At 40.5% G+C, this 20744-nt stretch overlaps 2 protein-coding genes across 7 annotated transcripts in view; both read left to right on the forward strand.

Moving 5' to 3' along the window:
* LOC307093459 (uncharacterized protein C1orf105) overlaps nt 1-3687 on the forward strand; it is a 47654-nt gene extending 43967 nt beyond the window's left edge. The window contains exon 6 of the mRNA XM_079761603.1: nt 1826-3687. Within this exon, the coding sequence (XP_079617729.1) occupies nt 1826-1926 (101 nt within the window). The 3' untranslated portion in view covers nt 1927-3687. The remainder of the gene's footprint in view (nt 1-1825) is intronic.
* Nucleotides 3688-5152: 1465 nt separating this feature from the next.
* Nucleotides 5153-20744, forward strand: part of SUCO (SUN domain containing ossification factor) — a 59270-nt gene continuing 43678 nt past the window's right edge. For 3 of the 6 annotated variants that reach the window (XR_013812918.1, XM_079760665.1, XM_079760668.1), the window contains exons 1-3: nt 5154-5695; nt 18375-18489; nt 20274-20384. Coding sequence is in view for 5 of the 6 variants with exons in the window: in XM_079760665.1 (XP_079616791.1) it covers nt 5634-5695; nt 18375-18489; nt 20274-20384 (288 nt within the window). In the remaining variant the exon portion in view is untranslated. Of the gene's footprint in view, nt 5696-18374; nt 18490-20273; nt 20385-20744 lie in introns of all 6 variants that reach the window. The other 3 variants (XM_079760669.1, XM_079760666.1, XM_079760667.1) reach the window with 2 other exon arrangements.

Raw genomic sequence — 20744 nt, forward strand, 5'->3', positions numbered from 1 at the left:
AAAAGACACATCCCCCAAACTCCAGTTTGAAAAATCCCAAGGAAAGGCTCAGAATGTGCTCACCTGGGTCACGTGCCCGCACAAGAGGCCAATCACTGGCCAGGAGGGTGAGAACAGCGCCCATTCAGACCCCTTGGGGCCAGGTGCAAGGTGCGGGGAGTTCAGTTACCCTAGAACAAGGAAATGATATTTCCAGAAGATAGAAGGGGCGACCGTCAGAAACAAATAATAAAAATCTCCAGTTTTATTCATTGTAAGCAAAAAGCAGTATGTGGGTACATGTTTCTGGGTCTATCCTTGGGAGCCAGCTCTCTCCTTCTCCCCACATAAAGTAGTAGGAAAATACTCATAACGAATTTACCTGGGGCCAGCAAGACTCTGCTTGCTTCAGGCCTGTCTTCACCTGGGTTATTCATGGTGATCTCAGAGAGAGCCCCACCTAAGGAGTCATAATGAGTGGGTTAAGAAATGGGGAACTTCAGCCCCACCTGGCCTGCTGACACAGCCTGAGCTATCATTTCATCTTTCGTGGTTCACTAACATGAGGACTTGCTTCCTCCCAGCCCTGAGAATCTAGACACTCTAGAATCCTATGTCCAATTTGTGTATCTCAACTTTTTCTCCTCCCTAATGGAAATAATTTGCAGAAGTATATTGAACGCTTTGAAATAAAGCAGAACATAAGGAATATCGTTACAGGCAGAGCTCTTATAAATCTATATACATGACAGGAAGGCAACATGGACGAAAGAATACTACTTGGGTCTAGTTTATTCTGTGCAGATGGTAGCCTGGGATGCTGAAAAGAATCATTAAGAAAAACTCAGCGATTCATTGTTTCATTGTTGAGAAAATACAAGGCACTTTAAGTGTTAAGTGCCAGATCAGTGAATACAATACACAAAATATGTTCCTCAACTGGCAGAACTGCTTTGAGGACTAAAAATAGTCCTAATGGATGTTTTTCAAGTATTTTGTGTTCTCTTCCACCCACTGATTCAGATTCAGATTCGACTAATGTTCATCAGTGATGACTCTGTGCTGGACACTTTGCTAAAAGCTCCCAATTACCTTATTGGATTATCTTTTCAATCCCAGAGGAGCCTCGTGGTTCTCCTTTTACAGACGTAGGGGAAATTAAGAGCTTACCTAAGGCCTCATAAGTGTTGAGTGAGGGGCTGGGTTTTTTTTCTGTACTCTTTCTGCTGACTCTTGTCTCCATTTTACCCAAGTCAATGAGTTGTATCAACCTTTAGATATAAAATAGCAAGGAGGGTGGGAATGAGGAGAAAAAGATTCTTTTATTTTTTGGTAATTTTTAATTTTATGAACAAAAAGTCAAGCAGTTTGCATAGAAACAATGGAGAATAGAGCAACCCATAATTTGTGTCACCATGAAGCACAATAGAAAAATCGGGTTTTCCCTGTGTGTGTGTGTGTGTGTGTGTGTGTGTGTGTGTGTGATTTTTGTAAACGTGTTGCAGAAGCCTGTGGAAGGTGAAACACAGCAGGATCGAATTGCAGGGTGTCCAGGTGTGGGCTCTCTCCTGCTCATGGAGTTTTATTTATTCATTGACAGCCCTATGCTGCATGTGTTCAAAGACAGCTGTGTCTGGGAAGCTGCAACATCACACTGGTGATATCAGAGGGTCATGTAGCCATGTGGGACCCAAAGATAAGTTTTCCTTTGGCGTATTTCCTGTCCCAAGCAACACACTGTTGGCCCATGCCACATGAAATGTCCTTTCGGCCAATACGAAGGTTCTTTTAGGGAAATACAGGATGGATACATGCTGGTGTTTAATCTTGCGATTTATTTTGCCAGACTGTAACCCTCAGCAGCATGGTGGCACCGTGTATGTTTGTCCTTTCATGTGCTCCCTGGGGGTGTTAGATGTTCAAACAAACCCACCGAGAACAAAGTAAGTATGCTTCGGAAGAGCCCTTTCTCTCTGGCTCTGGCTTACCCCAGACATTTCAGGTACAAAAGGGAGAACCCAGGGGCCACTTCCTGGTTGTGCATTTTCAGTTTCTTACACAACCACAGCAGGAAAGCATGGGACGAGGCCTTATTTCCTCAGAGTCATCATTGTTATCAGCCCGCTGCTCCTATCACTATTCAGCTTCTAGCTTTTACACCTTTTCATAAATTCTTTTCTTAAAAAAAAAAGTCAAACCCAAAACTTCACAATGAATGCTGCCAGTAAGAGCAATGAAAAAGGATAAAGATATAGGATCTCTTCCACTGTTCATTTGGCTTCCTTGGACTGCAGGTCAATACTGCAATGATTTTCTTGAAACTCGCAAGAAGACAGAGAAATGACTTCATGAGGTCACCATGGTGACCACAAAGCTGCAGGACTTGCCAAGTTAATTCCTTATTCACTCCTCCTCCAGTTCCCCATCTCTCCTCTTTTCTCTCCATGTATCCCTTGTTCATATTGTCCCTCCTTCCCTCTCTCAGTATATTCTTTTATCTTGACAGGTTCCTAATGTTCTGAGAATGGTCACATTAAAGATATATTATGTGAATGTTCTGATGATGTCAGAGGAAAGTTCTTTGGATTTCTTAGTTCTCTGTTGACTAATTTTTTCTCTGGGAGTAAACTCTGCATCCAGCAAACGGATGAGCTCTTCCCCAGGTCAGTAACCACCGCTGGGCCTTCAACAGGTAAGAGAGTAATTGGCTGCCTTTTTCAAGATTAAGGCTGAGAATCTGTATTGGAAAGAAAGAGAAATAACTCTGCTCAGAGATGCTGTCCCTGGACCAGGAGGGGAGCAGTACGTACTCCTGGAGGACTTTAGCAGGGCATTCAAGACACTCTGTCATTTGCCCAAACTGCCTTTCAACTGTGTCTCCTACAACCCCCTGACATGCCTCCTCTCAAGGTAAACTGACCACCTTTCTTTCCCCTGAGTATAGGAGGTGTACCTCCATTCCTTAGCTTTCTGCCCTTCCCAATGCGTGGAAAGTGCCATCCGCACCTGAAACACGACATGAACACACTCAGTGGCTCAGGCTCCCTTGGCCAGGGAATATTCATCTAGCAGCTTTAAGGTCCAATCCTAATCCTTCTCTCCCACTACTTCCCTGGAGTAGCCAGCTTGATCCATCCCGGCCTTTCTCCTCTGAACACCTACAGCACTTACCCTGCATCAGGCAAGAGTTCATCTCCACTATGAAAGCATATTGGTGTTGAAACTGGACATATCGCTCTTGAGAAAACTTAGCAGGCTCGGAAAAAATGGTGTGTGTGTGCGTGTGTGTGTGTGTGTGTGTGTGTGTGTGTGTGTGTGGTGTGTTAGTGAAGGAACTGAGGGCAGATAGTCAGCATGGCGGAGTGGGTGGGGAGTTGATGAATACAGAGATAGAGTAATTAGAGAGAAGTGATGAAAAGGAAATATCCCCTTCTGCTCCTGATCACTTATTGTGCAAAACCCATAGTCCTCCCACATAGCTGTAATGATAAAAAAACATCTTTTCAATTTAGAGAGACCACTACACATGCACACATTCTACACCCAAAATGCCAAAATGTCCAATAAATTGCATGTAACTTCCTATATGCTGTTGCTTTGAGGTCCTTCTGTATCCTCATGACCAAAATTAAAGACTAAAGAGTTTACATTCTTCTTCCTTCCCTTCTTCACCCTTTTACTGCAAGTGCTAACTTGCTATTAGGCCTCTGACAACAAATCCCCATGACCTTTGTTTCTAATCATGCATATATGTACTCTCACAATGTCATAGGATGTTACTCTGTAAATGGAATGTGAACATTAGAAAGCAATTTTGAATAGCCAATTTTGCTTCTATAATAAAGACATTTTGAAAAATAATGAAAAAATTGTGGACCTTGTAATACCTTTTCCAAATAAAATCCTAAAGGTATTAATATATATTCTCATCTATAATAATAAAAGCGTAATATGCAAATCAACCAAACTGCTGAATAGTGGAACAACGGTCTGGACAATGCGGGGATGTGATGGTGGCAGAGGCAGCTGGGGGCTGCAAAGGCCTACTCTTGCACAAATTTTGTGCATTGGGCCTCTATTCATAGCCATACACATGTCAAACTTATGATAATAACTCATGTGGTTTTGACCTGAAAGTTTTATGAAATAAACATTGAAAGTATTGGAAACAAAACTTTCCCTCCCTTATTTTCCTTTCAATAAATATTTAGTATCTATTCTAGTGGTGCGGTAGAAAATAGATTAAAATACTGTCCTCTCTCACATTGATGTGTCTCTCCTCCTCCCTTCCACTCTCTCTAAAAAATAATCATTGGAAAAATATCCTTGGGTAAGGATTAAAAAAACAAAAAAACACCAAAAAAGAAGCTCTTGGGAAGAAAAGCGGTAAAGCATTTTGGAGTTTCGGCAGTGCCTCTGAACTAGCTTCTGGGAGATTTTTTTGGGTTCCCTGGCATAAAAATCTGGGGTGATAACATGGCTTTGGACGGTAGCCTTCTCTGCTTGGAAGAACCCTAGGACTTGGAAATCCCCAGCAGGAGCCGCAGTTTCCCTTCCAGACTTTCCGCGGCCCACCCACAGCAGGAATCCAGCGGGACGGGGACCGACCGAGCGCGCCCTATCAGAGGAATCTGGCTGGCGGCGAAGGACTTTCCACCCCAACCAATCAGGTGAGAAGAATGTTGGCACACCCCTTCCCGCGTACCAATCAGCACCTGACTCGATGGCCCCGGCCCATTGACGCAGGGAAAAACGCCTTTTAAATCTTACTAGTATAGGTTTTTTTCTCTCCACCATCATTCTAGACCACCCCAAAAACTGCGCCCAAAGAGGAAAACTGAGTGCAATAATTCCAAAGCTGGTCAGTCTTGTGGTGAGAAGCGAAACTATAAACCTCTCCATCCACTCTGTGATTCCAGGAGGGACGGGGAAAGGAAAAGGGAAAGGAAGGTTCCGGAGGCTACACTACAATTCCCAAGAGGCCTTGCGCGAACTCGGCGCGCCCTGGGCGAAGGGGCGGGCCTTTGTAAGGAAGCAGGCTGAGCGTCCCGGGGCTCCGCGCCGACTTCCTGAACGCGAGCCCCTGACAGGGTGAGACTTGAGGTGGGCGGGGCGGTGGCTTCGCTGCTCTCGCGCTTTGTGTCCTCCCCCCCCCCGCCCCCGGCTCCTCCGCCGGAGACGTCGGAGGGGGCGTGGCCCGCGCGAGGGCCGGTGGAGTGGAGAGCGCCGCGGGACGTGGGTGACGCGGCTGCTTCCAGCTCAGCGGTGTGTGAGGTGTCGCGGCCCCGCCGGTGATTGGCTGTTGGCGGGCGAGTGCGCTGCGGCCGTTGGTCGCGGGCAGCCCGAAGGGAGAGCCGGGGCGGGCGGGGGATACGGGGTGGCTGTGGCGGCGGCGGCGGCTGGAGGAGGCGGGCGCGACGAGCTGGCGGCCGCGGCAGCAGCGGCAGACCCCGGAGTCCTCCTGTGAAGCGCCCCCGCGGGCCCTTGGGTGAGGGCGGCCGGCACGCGGGCCGCCGAGGAGCCGCTCCCCCGGCGCCGCAGCCCTTCGGACTCGCGCTCCCATCCTCGCGCTCCGGTTCCTCCATCTTGGCCTCGGCAGTGGCGGCTGCAGGGAGGATGTGCCGCCTTCTGGCCGGGGGAAGAAGGAGGAGAAGATGAAGAAGTACCGGCGGGCCTTGGCCCTGGTCTCTTGCCTCTCTCTGTGCTCCCTGGTCTGGTGAGTAGCCTCGACCGCGCGGGATTTTCCCCGGGGCCAGGGGAGGAGGGGCGCAGCCCAGGTCACACCCCCACATCACCTCGAGTTTTAGGGTGCGGGTCTCCGAGGTCCCTAGGAAGCGACAAACCGATTGCTTAGCGACCCTCTGGCCGACTGGCCAGGCAGCACTCTGTGCGGAGATTTTCTGGGTGTATTTTGGAATGTACGGACAGTGGGAGAGGAGGGTGCCAGGGGAGAGGGGACCACCTGCGTGCCCTTGTGCTCCGTGCCCCTCGGGGCCCCTGGGGGGCGGTGGGTGTTGGGGCGGCGTTGAGATGGGTGCTAGGAAGTCGGTCAGTTCCCTGCCAGCCACTTGCTTGCCCAGAGCGGTAAGGGCATCGAGCACGTCGGCTGGGATACGTTCCCGACGTGCGATTTTTAAACACGCGAGGTGTTCCGAGGGGGGTTGGAATGGACATCTGTAGTTCTGGCCATTTCTCGCAGTCTTTGGGCTCCAGTGCAGTTGGGGCTGCTGTTCTTGGAAACTTTGGGGGGCGTTATGAAAGCACTTTTTCATTCAAGGGGAGGTGATGGGAAGCCATTGGCTTAGCAGAGAGCGTGCCTTAGGTGTCGTGGGTTCAGCACCTTCTGGTGCCGTGGCTGGGGCATGTCCCTTAGGAATGGGGGGACAGGCCCTGTATTTTTGAGGGCGGGAAGACTGTCTTGTCTCTAAAGTTTATGGAGTGTGTACATTCCTGGCACGTTGTGTTTTTTTTTTTTTGAAGAGCAGAGAGCTTGCCGGTCAAAGGATTGCTATCATTGTACTTAGGAATTTCTTCAGAGATGTGTGACACTTGCTGACTTAAAAGGTGCTTCTTCAGAAATTCAAAGTGATTTGCTGTTTATGAAAATTCAAATTCACTAAGTTTCTGGTGTAGCTTATGTCTGCAAAAAGGCCAACAGTTTTTATTTTTTTATTTTGGGGGCTGGCTTAATAAATTCCAAAGACACTGAAGTTGTTGAGTTCTTTCTCACATAAGATGGTACATAAATAAGAGGGAAAGAAAACACTTGGCCTGGCAGAGGAATTTTGATAGGAAGGTTGATAGATGGTTTAGAGAAAAAGACATTTTGCCTCTTGTCTTTCATTCCATATCCCCTTAAGACCAATGTCTTCTCCTGCTACCCCACCTTTTAGTATTATACTGGGTACCAAGACGTGCATGTAGGTGAGTCCACTTACTCCATTTAAAATTTAAATTTGTCAATGAGATACAAAAACCTTGTGTTCATATCCACCTCCTTGGCTGCTTAGTTGTTTGTAGATGACATCTTTCCTCTTTCTCCTTGATCTTACCCATCTTTAGACCAAGTTATTTTTCATTAGCACTTTCAGAAATGGCTCATAGGACAAAGAGGTTACACTTTTCATTCGAATTTAAAATGCACCATTATCTGTGAATTTCTTTAAAAATTTGAACTATATTGGACACACAACATTGTTTAAACTTAAGGTATACAACATGTGGATTTGATATTTATATATTGCAATATGATTGCCATTGTAGTGATAGCATCTCTGTCATGTCACATGATCATCTTTTTGTGTGTGTGTAGTTGGAATAAAGTAAGTTTGATGATTGTCATAGAATATTGCTGTCTATATTCACTGTACTGTGTTTTAGATTTCCAGGACTTATCTACTAGTTGCAAGTTTGTGCCCTTAAACATGATTTGAAAAAAATTTAATTGGATGGTGGAGATGAAAACAATTTATAATTTATTATAATGTGGTTCTTAAAATCATTTGTGGATTTAAATTAACCACGCTTCTATTACTTTGTATAATTTCTGGCTATCTTTTGCTTAAGCTAACCTCAATATGATTTCTCAACTTTACTCATTAGCAATAATGAGGATATTATGACCTGTTGTGGGGGGGAGGGCGCGGATCAGTTAGCCTAGTACTGAAAATCGCAGTCGTAAAGTTCTGTAAAGTTTGTTGATTCCCACGGTGAAAAATGAATGTTGAGAGTTTAAGTAAAGAGTGAAAAGTTTATGGAACTTGAGCTTAAGAAACATTTGGGTTAGTATGATTTGAGATTTGTTTGCACTGCCAAATTTAGAGACATTTTAATGATTATTCACTGAAGCCATTAAAAGACATTAAATAGGATATTTAGACTTGAAGTTTTTTTTGGAAAGGTGATGATGAGATTGGGGAAGAGGATGGGTGCATGACGGTGATTGGCAAAGGGTATGTTGTATCTTTTGAAACCCTTCTTCCTTGGGAAATTAAAATATTGAAATTACAGCACTGACCCAACTAGAGGTCTAACTTTTGCTTTAGTTATTTCCCAACATCTCCATTCCCCCTTAATCCACTTAGGTACCTAAAGCCATTGCAGAATTAGACAAAAGGTTTGTAGAAGAGTTGATAAGCTCCTCTTAGTAGCCAATTTTGTCATCTTTGTCATTCATAAACTATTCCATTATAATTTTTATATTATTACCCATTTCCCACAAGTCTCTCAGTACTTAATAGAATTTCTGTTAATTTTTTCAAATTTCCAGACAGTAATGTTAAAAAACCAAACAATAATTTTCACTGTACTTTCCCACCTCTGTTTCATGTAGGTGTCTTTCCCGAAATGCCTTTTTTTTTGAGGGGGGCTGTGGAGAGGGCCTTACTTTACCACACTGCCCTAATTGAATGCTGACACTATGTTTCTGTACTAGGGGTTAGATTTGTATTTACTAGTATGTTTAAGAAGCAATTCCTCATTCCCAGTTCAGTTCTTTCTTTTACCATGAAGTCACTGGTTACGAGGCTCTCCCTTTTTTAAGCTCTTATCAAAGGCTGTTTCAACACAGCCAGAGGAAGAGCTCAGTAGATCACTGTGCTGAGATCAGGGCAGTAGGTTCTCTGCCCTAGATGTACCCAGTGTTGTATGAGAAACAAATGTAAACAGTTCATTTCAGTTCGAGTTGTAGTAAGTGCTCAGCTAGAGAGATGCCAAAGGGCTGTGGGAATTTAGAGGAGGGCCGCTTGTGGAAACCAGGAAAGTCTCCTAGTTTCTAACTAACTAGTTCCTGCCCCAGAAAAAAGAATAAGAATTTCATCAGGTTTTGGATGGTGGGAGTGAGAGCAGGGGCAGGACATTGTTGGGAGAGGGAACAGCACGAGCCAGAGCTTGGAAACATGGAATAAGTGTTCCAGGAACACACAAGCAATTCTGTATCACTGAAGCATAAAGTGGGAGGCAGGGAGTGGCAGGAATTACAGAAGATGAAGACTTGGATAGTAGAAGAATTTTAGAGATTTTAAAAAGCATGCAGGGAAGCTTGACTTTTGTTATGTAGAGTCTATAAAAGGTCTTAAGCAGGGGAATGGTATCCTGAGGTAATTTAGTATTAGGTTTTTGGAGTGGTATGAAGGGTTGAATTGCAGAGATAACAAGGTAGGAATTAGGGAGCTCTGTTAGGGGTTGCTCGGGGTAAGAGATGAGGGCTTTTACCTCCCTTATAGGTAAGAGATGAGGGAGGGAGAAATGGATTACATACATTTGAGGTAAAATAAACTGGAGATGGTAAAAAAGGAGTAGCACGGATGTTTTTCAGGTTTCTAACTTGAGGACTGGGTGGATAGCAGTACCACCTGGTGAGAGCTAGGATGTAGGAAGAGGAGGTTTGGAAAAGGAATAGGCTGTATTCAAGTTTGGATTTAATTTTGTTTTATTTTACATAGCTTGGTCAATGAAGGAAGGAGAGATTCAACTTTTAAATATGCTTAATTATTCTCAGCATTAATATATGGTATCATTGGAGGGTTTTAAGGAACAGACTAGTTAGGATAAGATGCTAAGAACTAAAGATACACATTTTGGCAGCCATTAGCCAAAACCCATAAAAATAGCTGAAATTTCCCAAGATATACTTATAGAGAGATAAAAGGGAGAATGAGAAAAGAACCTGGGTGGCGCCAGAATTTAATGGTGAGCAGAAGCAGCGTATCAAAGGAGACTGAGAATCAGAGAGATGGGCAGAAGTGTGTCATTTGACAAACCAAGGAGAGGGTTTCTAGTGGCAGTGGTCTAAGGTGCCACATGCAGCAGAGAAATAAAAAAATGGTAAATTGTGCCACAGCCATACCAATTTGATAAGTGAGAGAAGATAGGAAGGCCAATAGTTGATAACAGCAAAGATTTGAGGGCATATTCTATGCCGGGGCTAAGAATAGCATGTGCATTATTCCATTTTCCTCCTAATAACACCATTTACAGTATTGGTATTGAGGCACACCTGTTTTGTCATTTTTCTAAGAACATAAACAAGGGACCTGGGATTATACTTGAGTAGCTTGACTTTGAAGTTCATACTCCAGACAGTATACTGCAAAGTGTCATGCTTATTAGCACTTGTTGCTATCTACATCATGCGGCAAATGCTGCTCCTCTTTTGTGATGGTTTATGTTACACTAACTAGCTTGACTAATGTCATCAGTTTCTGAGTGAATGGATCCGTGTTATTTCCTCACGGTTCTTTTTGTTCATCCACTGACTCAAGAATATTAAGTATGAAATGCAGTAATACTGAAAGATCATGGGCTGTGAAGAGAGATCTAGGTTTGCAGTCACAAGTTGAGTGACTTTGGGCAAGTTAACTTCTGAGCTTTAGTTTCTTTATTTGTAAAAATTGAGTTAATACTTTAAAGGTCTTGACAGATTAAAAAACTTTTTTCTTCTGGAGACATCAGATGCTTATGATTGGGTTGGCCATCCTCAGTTTATGCCACTTTTCGCACAGGTCCTCATCTCTGATCCACTTTACATTATTACTCTTTTATCTTCTAATCCACGGTGATAGGAGTGATAGTTTCACTACTGTTTACCCCATTTTAGGCATTTACCCTGGAATATATTCGATGCATTTTTTAAATAAATCTTTATTGTTCAGATTATTACAGGTATTCCTCCCCCCCCCCCCATAGCTCCCCTCCACCTGATTCCCCACCCCTCCCATACCCTTACCCCCCCCCCCCCCCGCCACCGACTTCATCCATAGGTGTAAGATTTTTGTCCAATCTCTTCCTGCACCCCTCAGACCCCCTTCCCCCTGAGAATTGTCTGTTGCCTCCCTTTCTATGTCCCTGATTCTATTATATTCACCAGTCCATTCTGTTCTTCAGATTTTTTTATTCACTTGATTTTTAGATTCACTTGTTGGTAGGTATGTATTTGATGTCTTTTGTTGTTCATAATTTTTACCTTTACCTTTTTTTTCTTCTTCCTCTTCTTAAAGAATACCCTTCAGCATTTCATGTAATCCTGGTTTGGTGGTGATGAACTCCTTTAGCTTTTTCTTGTCTGTGAAGCTCTTCGTCTGACCTTCAATTCTGAATGATAGCTTTGCTGGGTAGAGTAATCTTGGTTGTAGGTTCTTGCTGTTCATCACTTTGAATATTTCTTGCCATTCCCGTCTGGCCTGCATAGTTTCTGTTGAGAAATCAGCTGACATTCGTATGGGTACTCCCTTATAGGTAAGTAACTGTTTTTCTCTTGCTGCTTTCAAGATTCTCTCTTTGTCTTTTGCCCTTGGCATTTTAATTATGATGTGTCTTGGTGTGGTCCTCTTTGGATTCCTCTTGTTTGGGGTTCTGTGCGCTTCCTGGACTTGTAAGTCTATTTCTTTCACCAGGTGGGGGAAGTTTTCTGTCATTATTTCTTTAAATAGGTTTTTAGTATCTTGCTCTCTCTCTTCTTCTGGCACTCCCACAATTCGGATGTTGGTACGCTTGAAGTTGTCCCAGAGGCTCCTTATGCTATCCTCACACTTTTGGATTCTTCTTACTTTCCGCCTCTCTGGTTTGGTGTTTTTTGCTTTCTCATGTTCCAGATCTTTGGTTTGACTCTTGGGGTACGGTGATTTACAGTTGAGTTTCTGTATATTCTTTATTTCAGACAGTGTATGCATAATTTCTGACTGGTCCTTTTCCATTTTTTTGGTATTCTCATTAAGGTCCTTGAAGGTCTCTTCAAGTTTATCAGCGGTTTTTAGAAGATTCTTGAGTAACCTTATAAATGTGGTTCTCAACACTGTGTCATCCATTAGATTACTTTCCTCCATCTCTTCTATTCGTGACCTGCTTCAGTGTCTCCACATTTTGGCTGCCTCCCTGTGTTGATGGAGTGGCTTTGTGTGGTCAGTGACCTATAGGGGCCGGTAGCTCAGCTTCCCCAATCTCCCTAGGTGGTTGCTCTTGGTACCCCCCTTTGTGGGCTGAGTGCAAAGTCTTGGTGTTGTTAAGCCTTGATTGCTGTTGGTACACTGGGAGGATTTGACCTCCAGGCCAATTGGCTGTGAGGATCAGCTCTGTCTATGCCAGGAGACAGCCTTATTCAACTAGACTTGCAAAATTGTAAAAGCCTCTGTGCTCAGCTTGGATGGGGCGGAGTTTCAGGGTGGAGCCTACAGCCTTGGCTTCCCGTCAGCCCCGCCCTATGAGGTTCCTGGGTCTCAGTGTCCCTCTGTACTCCCTGCAAGCACCTCTGAGAGAAAGGCGCCCTGGAGTTTCTTCCGCTGCCAAACAGCCTAGTCTCTCCCCCAATGAATCTGGATTCCCAGATTCTCGCCTGGAACTGGGTTTCAGTGCAGTCGGAACTGGGGCTCAGCGCAGTCCGGAGCTTTTGTCTCCTTCCCATCAGGGCAATTCAGCGGCACAGTCAACAGTCCGTCCTCTGCGCGCATTCACGTGCGCGCCTCCGGAGCTCTGCCTTTCGTCGCTCCCCTGAGTTTCCGCCTTACAGCCCAGATTCCCCCAGTATGAGCCTGGCTTCCCAGGGTCTTGCCCAGAACTGGGGTTCAGTGCAGTCAGAGCTGGGGTTCAGCGCAATCTGGAGCTTTTATCTCCTTCCCACTAGAGAATGCCGGCCAGGCACTCAGCCGCCCCATCCTCTCTGGCTCCGTCCTCCCCGCACTCACGCGCGCCCATGTCTCCACCTGTGTCTCCGTACCTCAGGCTTTCACAGCTCCTCTGATTTTCCTTGTGGTTTTCTCTTTCCTTCTAGTTGTGGGCGTTTCAGGCAGCTTTCCTGTGGTTCTGGATGATGTCCGTTTTGACTTTTAGTTGTATTTTTGAAATTGTTGTGCAAGGCTGCAGTTTAGGTGTTTACCTATGCCGCCATCTTGGTTTCTCTCCCCTCGATGCATTTTTCAATCATGTGTGTTTCTTTCCAAAGTAATGTTTTATTTATGGGTTTGAGAATTTACATAAATGGTAATACTATTGATCTCATTCTTTTTTCCTACTTTTTCCACTAAACACTTTTTTTTTTTAACTTGATTTAGTTAGTAGAATCATCATTAAAATGAATTCTAGCAGATACCTTCAGGAAGGCCTCATGTCATTGATACACTCCATGAGTATTTATTGACCACTGTGTGTAGGTTGTTTCTAAAGAGAGACTTTATGCCAAGGAATGCTTTTGGGAGTATTCTGTTCCAGTTGCCTATCTTTTGCTATCCCAGTACTGTAGTCTAATTAGAGTGGTTTTGTAACAAATGTAATCATCTGGCAAGGTGAACTAGTTACCTTTAGGCTTTCTGGTTAATATGGTTATTCTTGGGTCACTTTTTCCCCATATTGTATTTAGAACAATAGGATCCTTCAGGTATTTTGATAGGACTTATATTTGAGTGATGAATTACTTTGGAGAGAATTATTGTCTTTACATTGCTGTCACCAGCATTCCATCTGTGTTAATACTAATTCTTCATTTACTTATCTCTTCATTTTATGATTGTTACCAGAGTTATAAATGGTGGTGTTACTAAGGTTAATTTTGAAATTATTTTATACTTTTATTATTGCTAATAGTATATCTTCCAGGTTATTACTGGGGAGAAAAATATTGACTTTTTTGTTTATATTTTTAAATGGAAATAATTTACATATAGTGAAATCTACATATGTTAACTATACATAGTTGGATCAGTTTTGACAAATGCATACATCTGTGTAGCCCACACCCCATCAAGATATAGAACATTTCTATTACCCCAGAATATTCTCTTATGTCTCTTTCTAGCAAATCCCCCAAAACACAAAGAGTGATTTGATTTCTTTTTCCATGGATTAGTTTTGCTAATTCTGGAATTTAATCTAAATGGAATTACACAGTATTTATTTTTATATCTGGGTTCTTTCACGCAGGGTAAAGTTTCCAAGATTTATCCATGTTGTTTCATTCATCAGTAATTTGCAAGTAGTAGTACATTGTATGAATATACTGCAGTGTGTTTATTCTCCTGTTATTGGACATCTCAGCTGCTTCCAGTTTTTGTCTATTAGGAGTAAAACTACTGTGGATCTTTTTGTACAAGGCTTTTTATGGACTGTTTTTATTTCTCATTCCACTAAACAGTGGAATTGCTCGTGCTGAAACAGATGGATATTGTATGCTTCTTCTAGATGTATTACCTGGAGAAAGACACAGATCACTTATGAAGGATTCTGGCCAGGAATATATAACCTGAACCTGGTCATAAGGAAGCATCAGATAAACCTCAAATAAGGATTATATTATCCTATATAATAAAAGGCTAATATGCAAATTGACCGAACGGTGGAACAACCTGTCGCTGTGACGCGCACTGACCACGGGGAGTGGGCCTAAGCCATCAGTCGGACACAGGCCAGGCTGAGGGACCTCCCCCACCCCCGCCCCGAGTGCACGAATTTCATGCACCGGGCCTCTAGTTTAAAAATAAAAGGACTATGTTCTTAAAAAATGTCAGTGCTACATAAGATAAAGGCCATGAACTATTCCAGATTAAAGAAGGCTGATGACAAATGCAGGACAAGACTCAATTTGTACTTAAGGTGGTAGGTGGGGATGCTATAAGGACATTAATGTGCTAAGTGACAAAACTGCATAAAGATGATAGAGCATTGTGTCAGTGTAACATTTACTGAAGTTGATAACTGTACTATATTTATATAAGAGAATATCCTCATTCTGTGGAAATACATGCTCATACTGTATACTTACAAATAAATTACATGGAGAAAGGGAGAGAGGGAGCGGGAGCAAGGGTGCATGCCATAAGCAAATGGCAAATGATGGAAAAAATGGGTAAAATGTTAACAATAGGTAGATAATGGATAAAGAGTTTATGGATGTTCTTTGTACTATACTGGAAATACTTTTGAAAGTTCGAAATTATTTACAAATAGCCCTAGCCAGTTTGGCTCAGTGGATAGAGCATTGGCTTGCGGACCGAAGGGTCCCAGGTTCAATTCCAGTCAAGGGCACATGCCCGGGTTTCAGGCTCAATCCCCAGTAGGGTACATGCAGGAGGCAGCTAATCAGTGATTCTCTATCATCATTGATGTTTCTCTCTCTCTCTCTCTCCCTTCCTCTCTGAAATCAATAAAAATATATTTTAAAAAAAGAAAGCCTGGGTTGGGATTTCCTCCTTCTCTTTATGAGGTGTTGATTAAGACACTAAAATTTCTTTAATTATTAGTTTATTCCAATTTTTGTATACTTTGCGCCAATTTTGCTACTTTCCTAGAAACATCTATTTTTTTCTAAGTTTTAAAATATATTGGTATATATAGTTTGTAATATTTTATAATTTAAAACAATTTGTTTTGTCTGTAGTTCTTTCATGTTTTTATACCATAGTTTAATTCACATCCTCAACTCTCCTTAATTGGTTTTGCCAGCATTTGTCTTTTTAATATTTTCTTCAAAGGACCAACTTTTGGTTTTCTTAATTTTCTTTGCCTTTTTTTCACTATTTCAGGAATTTCTGCCGTGTTAGCCTTCCTTGTTCCTTTGGATTTACAGTGTCTTTTGTCATTTTCAGTATTTGTCTTCAGTTGCCTTCAAAAGCATAGTTTTCCTGTTCTTTTGTCTATATCCCACCAATTTTGACCTGTAAGTCTTCCGCTGTAATATTTCATAATGTTCCTTATTGTTTCCTCTAAATGAAGGATTATTCTGCTGCATAATTCTTTCGCCAGGCTTAGAATGTTGTTAGCTATTTTTCTGTTTCAAAGTTTGTTGCAATGTGCTTAGAGAGTATAGTTTACTAGATTTTGATCTTTGGAATTTGAGTCTTCTTTTGAAGCTTTAGTAGATGGTCATTATTTGGGAAATATTTCATATAGTGTTTGAAAAGAATGTTAATTTGAATTTGTTGTAAAGTTCTATATATTTGGGCAAGCTTGTTGCCTATATATAATACAAATCTCATGTTTTCTTAGGTTTTATCCATCTACTATTTTGTAAGACATAATTTAAAATAGGCAACCATAATTTTTTACTATTTTCTTTCACCTTTAGCTATCAGTAATTTTGCATATTTTGAAGTGATTTTGTTAGGTGCATATGTATTTATAATCATTATATCTTTTTACCAATAGATAATACATTTCTCTCTTAGTGACAATGTTTTTTTAATTAACTTAAAATTTGTCTACTTAATTAAAATTGATACTTTTTAAAATATATATTTTTATTGATTTCAGAGAGGAAAGGAGAGGGAGAAAGAGATAGAAACATCAATGATGAGAGAGAATCATTGATGGGCTGCCTCCTGCATACCCCCTTTTGGGGATTGAGCCCACAACCCGGGCGTGTGCCCTTGACTGGAATCTAACCCGGGATCCTTCAGTCTGCAGATGATGCTCTATCCACTGAGCCAAACCAGTTAGGGCAAAATTGCTACTTTTTAATGTTTTGTCATTATAACTTTACTCCGATTTTTAATGAGTTGAAAATTATGCCTAACAAAGCCCTATATGTAACATAATATCTGGTACCTACTAGGTAGCCTTAAGTGCTTATATAGTTTCTTCTATATAACTCAGAGGGAAACAATATTAACTCATTAGAAAGTTTGATAGACTCCCGTTTAGTTTTGCCTCCTACCTGACAATTATTGGCTTATTTGCATATCAGCATATTCTTCATTGCACATTAACTTGTCCTGAAATTTATTATTGCAAGACTTCTTTGATAAGATTATAAAAAATAATTGTTGAAGACAGCTAGTTCAGTATTTCTGTTAGGCAGATGTAAAATGCTATCATTCTGAGGCATTGATGTTATTAAAAATGGTGTTCCAGCAATCACTTTCACATTAAAGATTGTTTTCTCTCCCATCCAAGTACTAACCAGGCCCGACCCTGCTTAGCTTACGAGATGAGACGAGATCGGGCGCGGTCAGGGTGGTATGGCTGTAGACAAAGATTGTTTTCTCTCAATGAAGTCTTCCTTGGCACTTCCAGGCTCAATTTAGTTGCTATATTCTCAAGAAAAAATTTCCTGAGTCTTTCTTCTGTTCCCTTTGGTAAGAACTAATTGATACCCCTTCTATCCTAACATTTAAACCTTAATCATCATTTTTAGAAACATAGTTGTAACATACTCTTTTAAAACATCAGAATGTCTGGCAATGTTAGATTCTAGGTTGTCACTACAAGAAAAACTTCAGTCACTATACATTCAAGTTGAAAACCTTCCTTCAAGAAAAAAACTATATAGAAATGTACTTTTTAAAATGAAAGCAATCAGATTTAAGAAAAGATTGAAGTCCTTAAAATATGCCTCTTGAACCTAGGCATTTACTTTATTCAGGGTCATTCATTCCTTCTGTACTTGTAGTATTTTTTAAGAATCTAGTAAGTATTAAGACCATACCTAAAAAAGTTTTTGTGGAAATTATAGGTAAATAACAAGTTTTTCTCATTAAAATAGGTGAATACATGTGTAGTCTATTAATATACCTTTTATCCTCCTATAATGTAATAATAGTAATAATGGACATTCTTGTCTTGTTTCAGACCTAAATAAGGGTATTTTTAGGTTTCTTCACTAAGTGTGATACTGGCTTTTAAGCCTGTGTATTATGCATATATATTTCCCATGTTAAATATCCACTTATTTTATTGACTTGTGGGATGTGTAAGTTTATCAGATGTTTTTTAAGCGCCTATGGAGATAATCATATTTTTCCTTGATGTTTTTGCATGGAAAAACTAAATAAATAGATTTTATTATATTGAATGACTTCTGAATATCTGCTTGATCATAATATTATTTTTTGCTGTGTTCCTAGAGACTTTCCTCTTTAATGTTTCTTTAGTCGGTTCTGTGTCTGATTTCATAAGCTGTGTTAACCTGTGGTATTCATTTGTGTGTGCTACTTCTGTTAATTTTTGATGTCCCTATTAAGTTCCTCATATAAACCCAATATGCTTTGAAATAGCATAGGTAGCTTTAGAGTTATTTGTTCTTAATCGTTTGGTAGAATTTAGAATATCATAGGCATCTGGTGCTTTCTGAGGTTAGTTAGCTCTTTGATAGCTTTCCCTGTTCCTTCTGGGATAATAATCAGATACTCCTTTTGTGAAGTCTTTCCTGTTTTACCTTCATGAAATTAATAATCCCTTATTTGGGATGCTGATAACAGTATATTTTTTACTAGGGCTTTAAATAAAAAAATCCTTGGTTTAGGTACATTTGTCTTATCATTAAATTAAATTCTTAAGGGCATTAGATAGGAACCATCCTTGTGTTTATTGACCCAAATTCTAGCGCATAATAGAGAATATGTTGGCTTAACATCTTTTCCTTTTCCTTTTTTTTTTTTTTTTTTTTGGTGGTGGTGATAATGGACGTTTCACAGGCTTCCCAGTTGGCGTGTGTGTTGTAAAGAGAGTTCTTCAGCTTCAGCTTCATCATATTACTCTCAAGATGACAGTTGCGCGCTAGAAAATGAAGATGTACAATTCCAGAAAAAGGTACTTTAAAGTTGACGATGTAATCTGTGTCAGCTTTCTAAGACTTCCTCAACATATTCAGAATAAAAGTAATTTAAAAAATTCTATGACATAATTTCTGGTGGTGGAGATTTATAATTTTTCCTTACTATAATCTGAGGAGTTACTTGGATAATTCTGAAATAAAGCTATCTCCAAGATATTTATATATTTACTAGAGGCCCGATGCATGAAATTATTCAAGGGGCTCGGCCTCGGCAGCCCCGGCTTTGTTCTGAAGGTATTATGGCTGTCCGCTCTAATTAACACATTACGCTTTTATTATTATTATAGATTCTTATTGCTTATATCTCAAATGTCGGGACATCCATAGTCCTACAGGAGGGAGAAAGATAGCACCTACTCAGGGAACTAAAAGCTAATGGCTCACTTTTAATGCACTAAATAGATACAGGATTTCTAAAGAAATCCCAGTCTCATCAATTAAAAACTATTAGAAATGAGGTTTATAGGGGGAGTCTGCAATCAGTGGCTATGCAGTTTGTTTTATATAATTGGGTGGGATGAATAGAAGGAGTCCAGGAAATCTGATAGTCTCTAAATAATTTATTATTTTATTACTTTAAATGATAAAAAGTGAGTATTGACTAGATTTGTCTCCCCCCCATCCCCACCTGCATTTAATTAATGTACTTATTTTAAAATACAGAAGGAATTTATATTGACTATAAAATATTTATATTTATATCCTATTCCCCTCCCTATTCCCTTCCCAACTGTTTCTTGGGAAAATGTTCAGAACATTCTTTACAGGTATAGATATACTATTATGTAGCAAACAAATTAACATTTTTATTTTCATTAAAATCCTATGAATATTCTATAGATAGACTTCCCCTTCTCCCCTCATAATATCTCTTGGATACCTTTTTATATTTCTATAATCTGAAGAGCTACATTTTTATTTCATTATATAGATATACTTTATTAAATGTTCCTTTATTGACAAGCTTGCAGTGTCTCAGCTATGTGTGTATATGTGTTTGTGTACATTTGTGTGTGTTGTGTGTGCGAAGACATATAATTATGTTATTTGGGGTTTTGGCACATTTAGAAGGGATTATTTAAATTTTTGAGTTATGTAGAATATATTTCCGAGATGGAACACTTAAAATTTTGAAGACTGTTGCTGAATATTTCTCCAAAAAGAGTATAATTTTATGCTTTCACCCACAATCTGTAAGACTTAGATCCAATCTCTTCTTTGATGAGAAATTTGAAAACTAAATGTTAAAAGAAGGAACTTAAGCAAAGCATTAAGAGGGAAAACATTCTTTCTGCAAACATTTAGGTACCTGTTATGTGCTATCCAGGCTTAAACAGAGATTAGTGTGGACTTTTGTGAAACTTGTATTCTAGAAGATAGATTTAAAGACAAAGGTATCTGAAATCCATACTTGAAAATGAGTGTCAAAAGAGAGATGACACAAAGAACTATACATTTATTCATTTTTAAATATTTACTGTGTGCCTGACACATAGGGGGGTGGTATGATTGAAGTGCTTATTAAGAAATCAAATGAGGCTTGTGACCTCATTTAGTGTATATATTAGGTGGAGTGCAAGGAGGGGAGTGCAGGAAGATAGATGATAAACGTGTAAACAGATAAAAGCTCTTAGAGTCAAATGCCTTCAAGACAGTGTTTGGGTTGTAAAATATAGGAAGAGATGGTCTTTAATATTGCTTCAGGACTGTTATGTGAAACAATTTTTATCAGTTAGCCTTTTTGTTTGTTGCAATATAGGATGAACGAGAGGGACCTATCAGTGCCGAATTATCGGGAAAAGTGGGTTCAAACTTACCTGTTCCTCCAGAAGAACATAAGTTAAAAGATGACTATGTTGTGGAAGTACCAGTAAGTTATGTTGCTTTGACTTTTAATGATATGCCTTTTCTAACTACTTCATAAGGTAGGAAATCTATTTGGTTACAGTATTGGATATTGATTCTTTTTCTTTTTGAAGTACTATTCAACTGGCCTTAATACTATTCACCTGCTAAGACTACTACTGCTTTTGAGAAAATGCACAATTACTGATTGAATAATAGTGAGACCATTTTCTCTTTGGTGAAAGTTTGGGTGTAAGTGCTCATTTCTTCTTAGGTTTTATTTTGGCTCACTATAATATATCTTCTCTCTTCAGATTTTCAGGTGTTAGGAAATTGTTTTCTGACAACAACAAAAAGTATTTGTGTGTAGAACACAATATTTTGA

Source organism: Cnephaeus nilssonii, assembly GCF_951640355.1.
Source record: "Cnephaeus nilssonii genome assembly, chromosome: 21".
Classification (NCBI taxonomy): Eukaryota; Metazoa; Chordata; class Mammalia; order Chiroptera; family Vespertilionidae; genus Cnephaeus; species Cnephaeus nilssonii.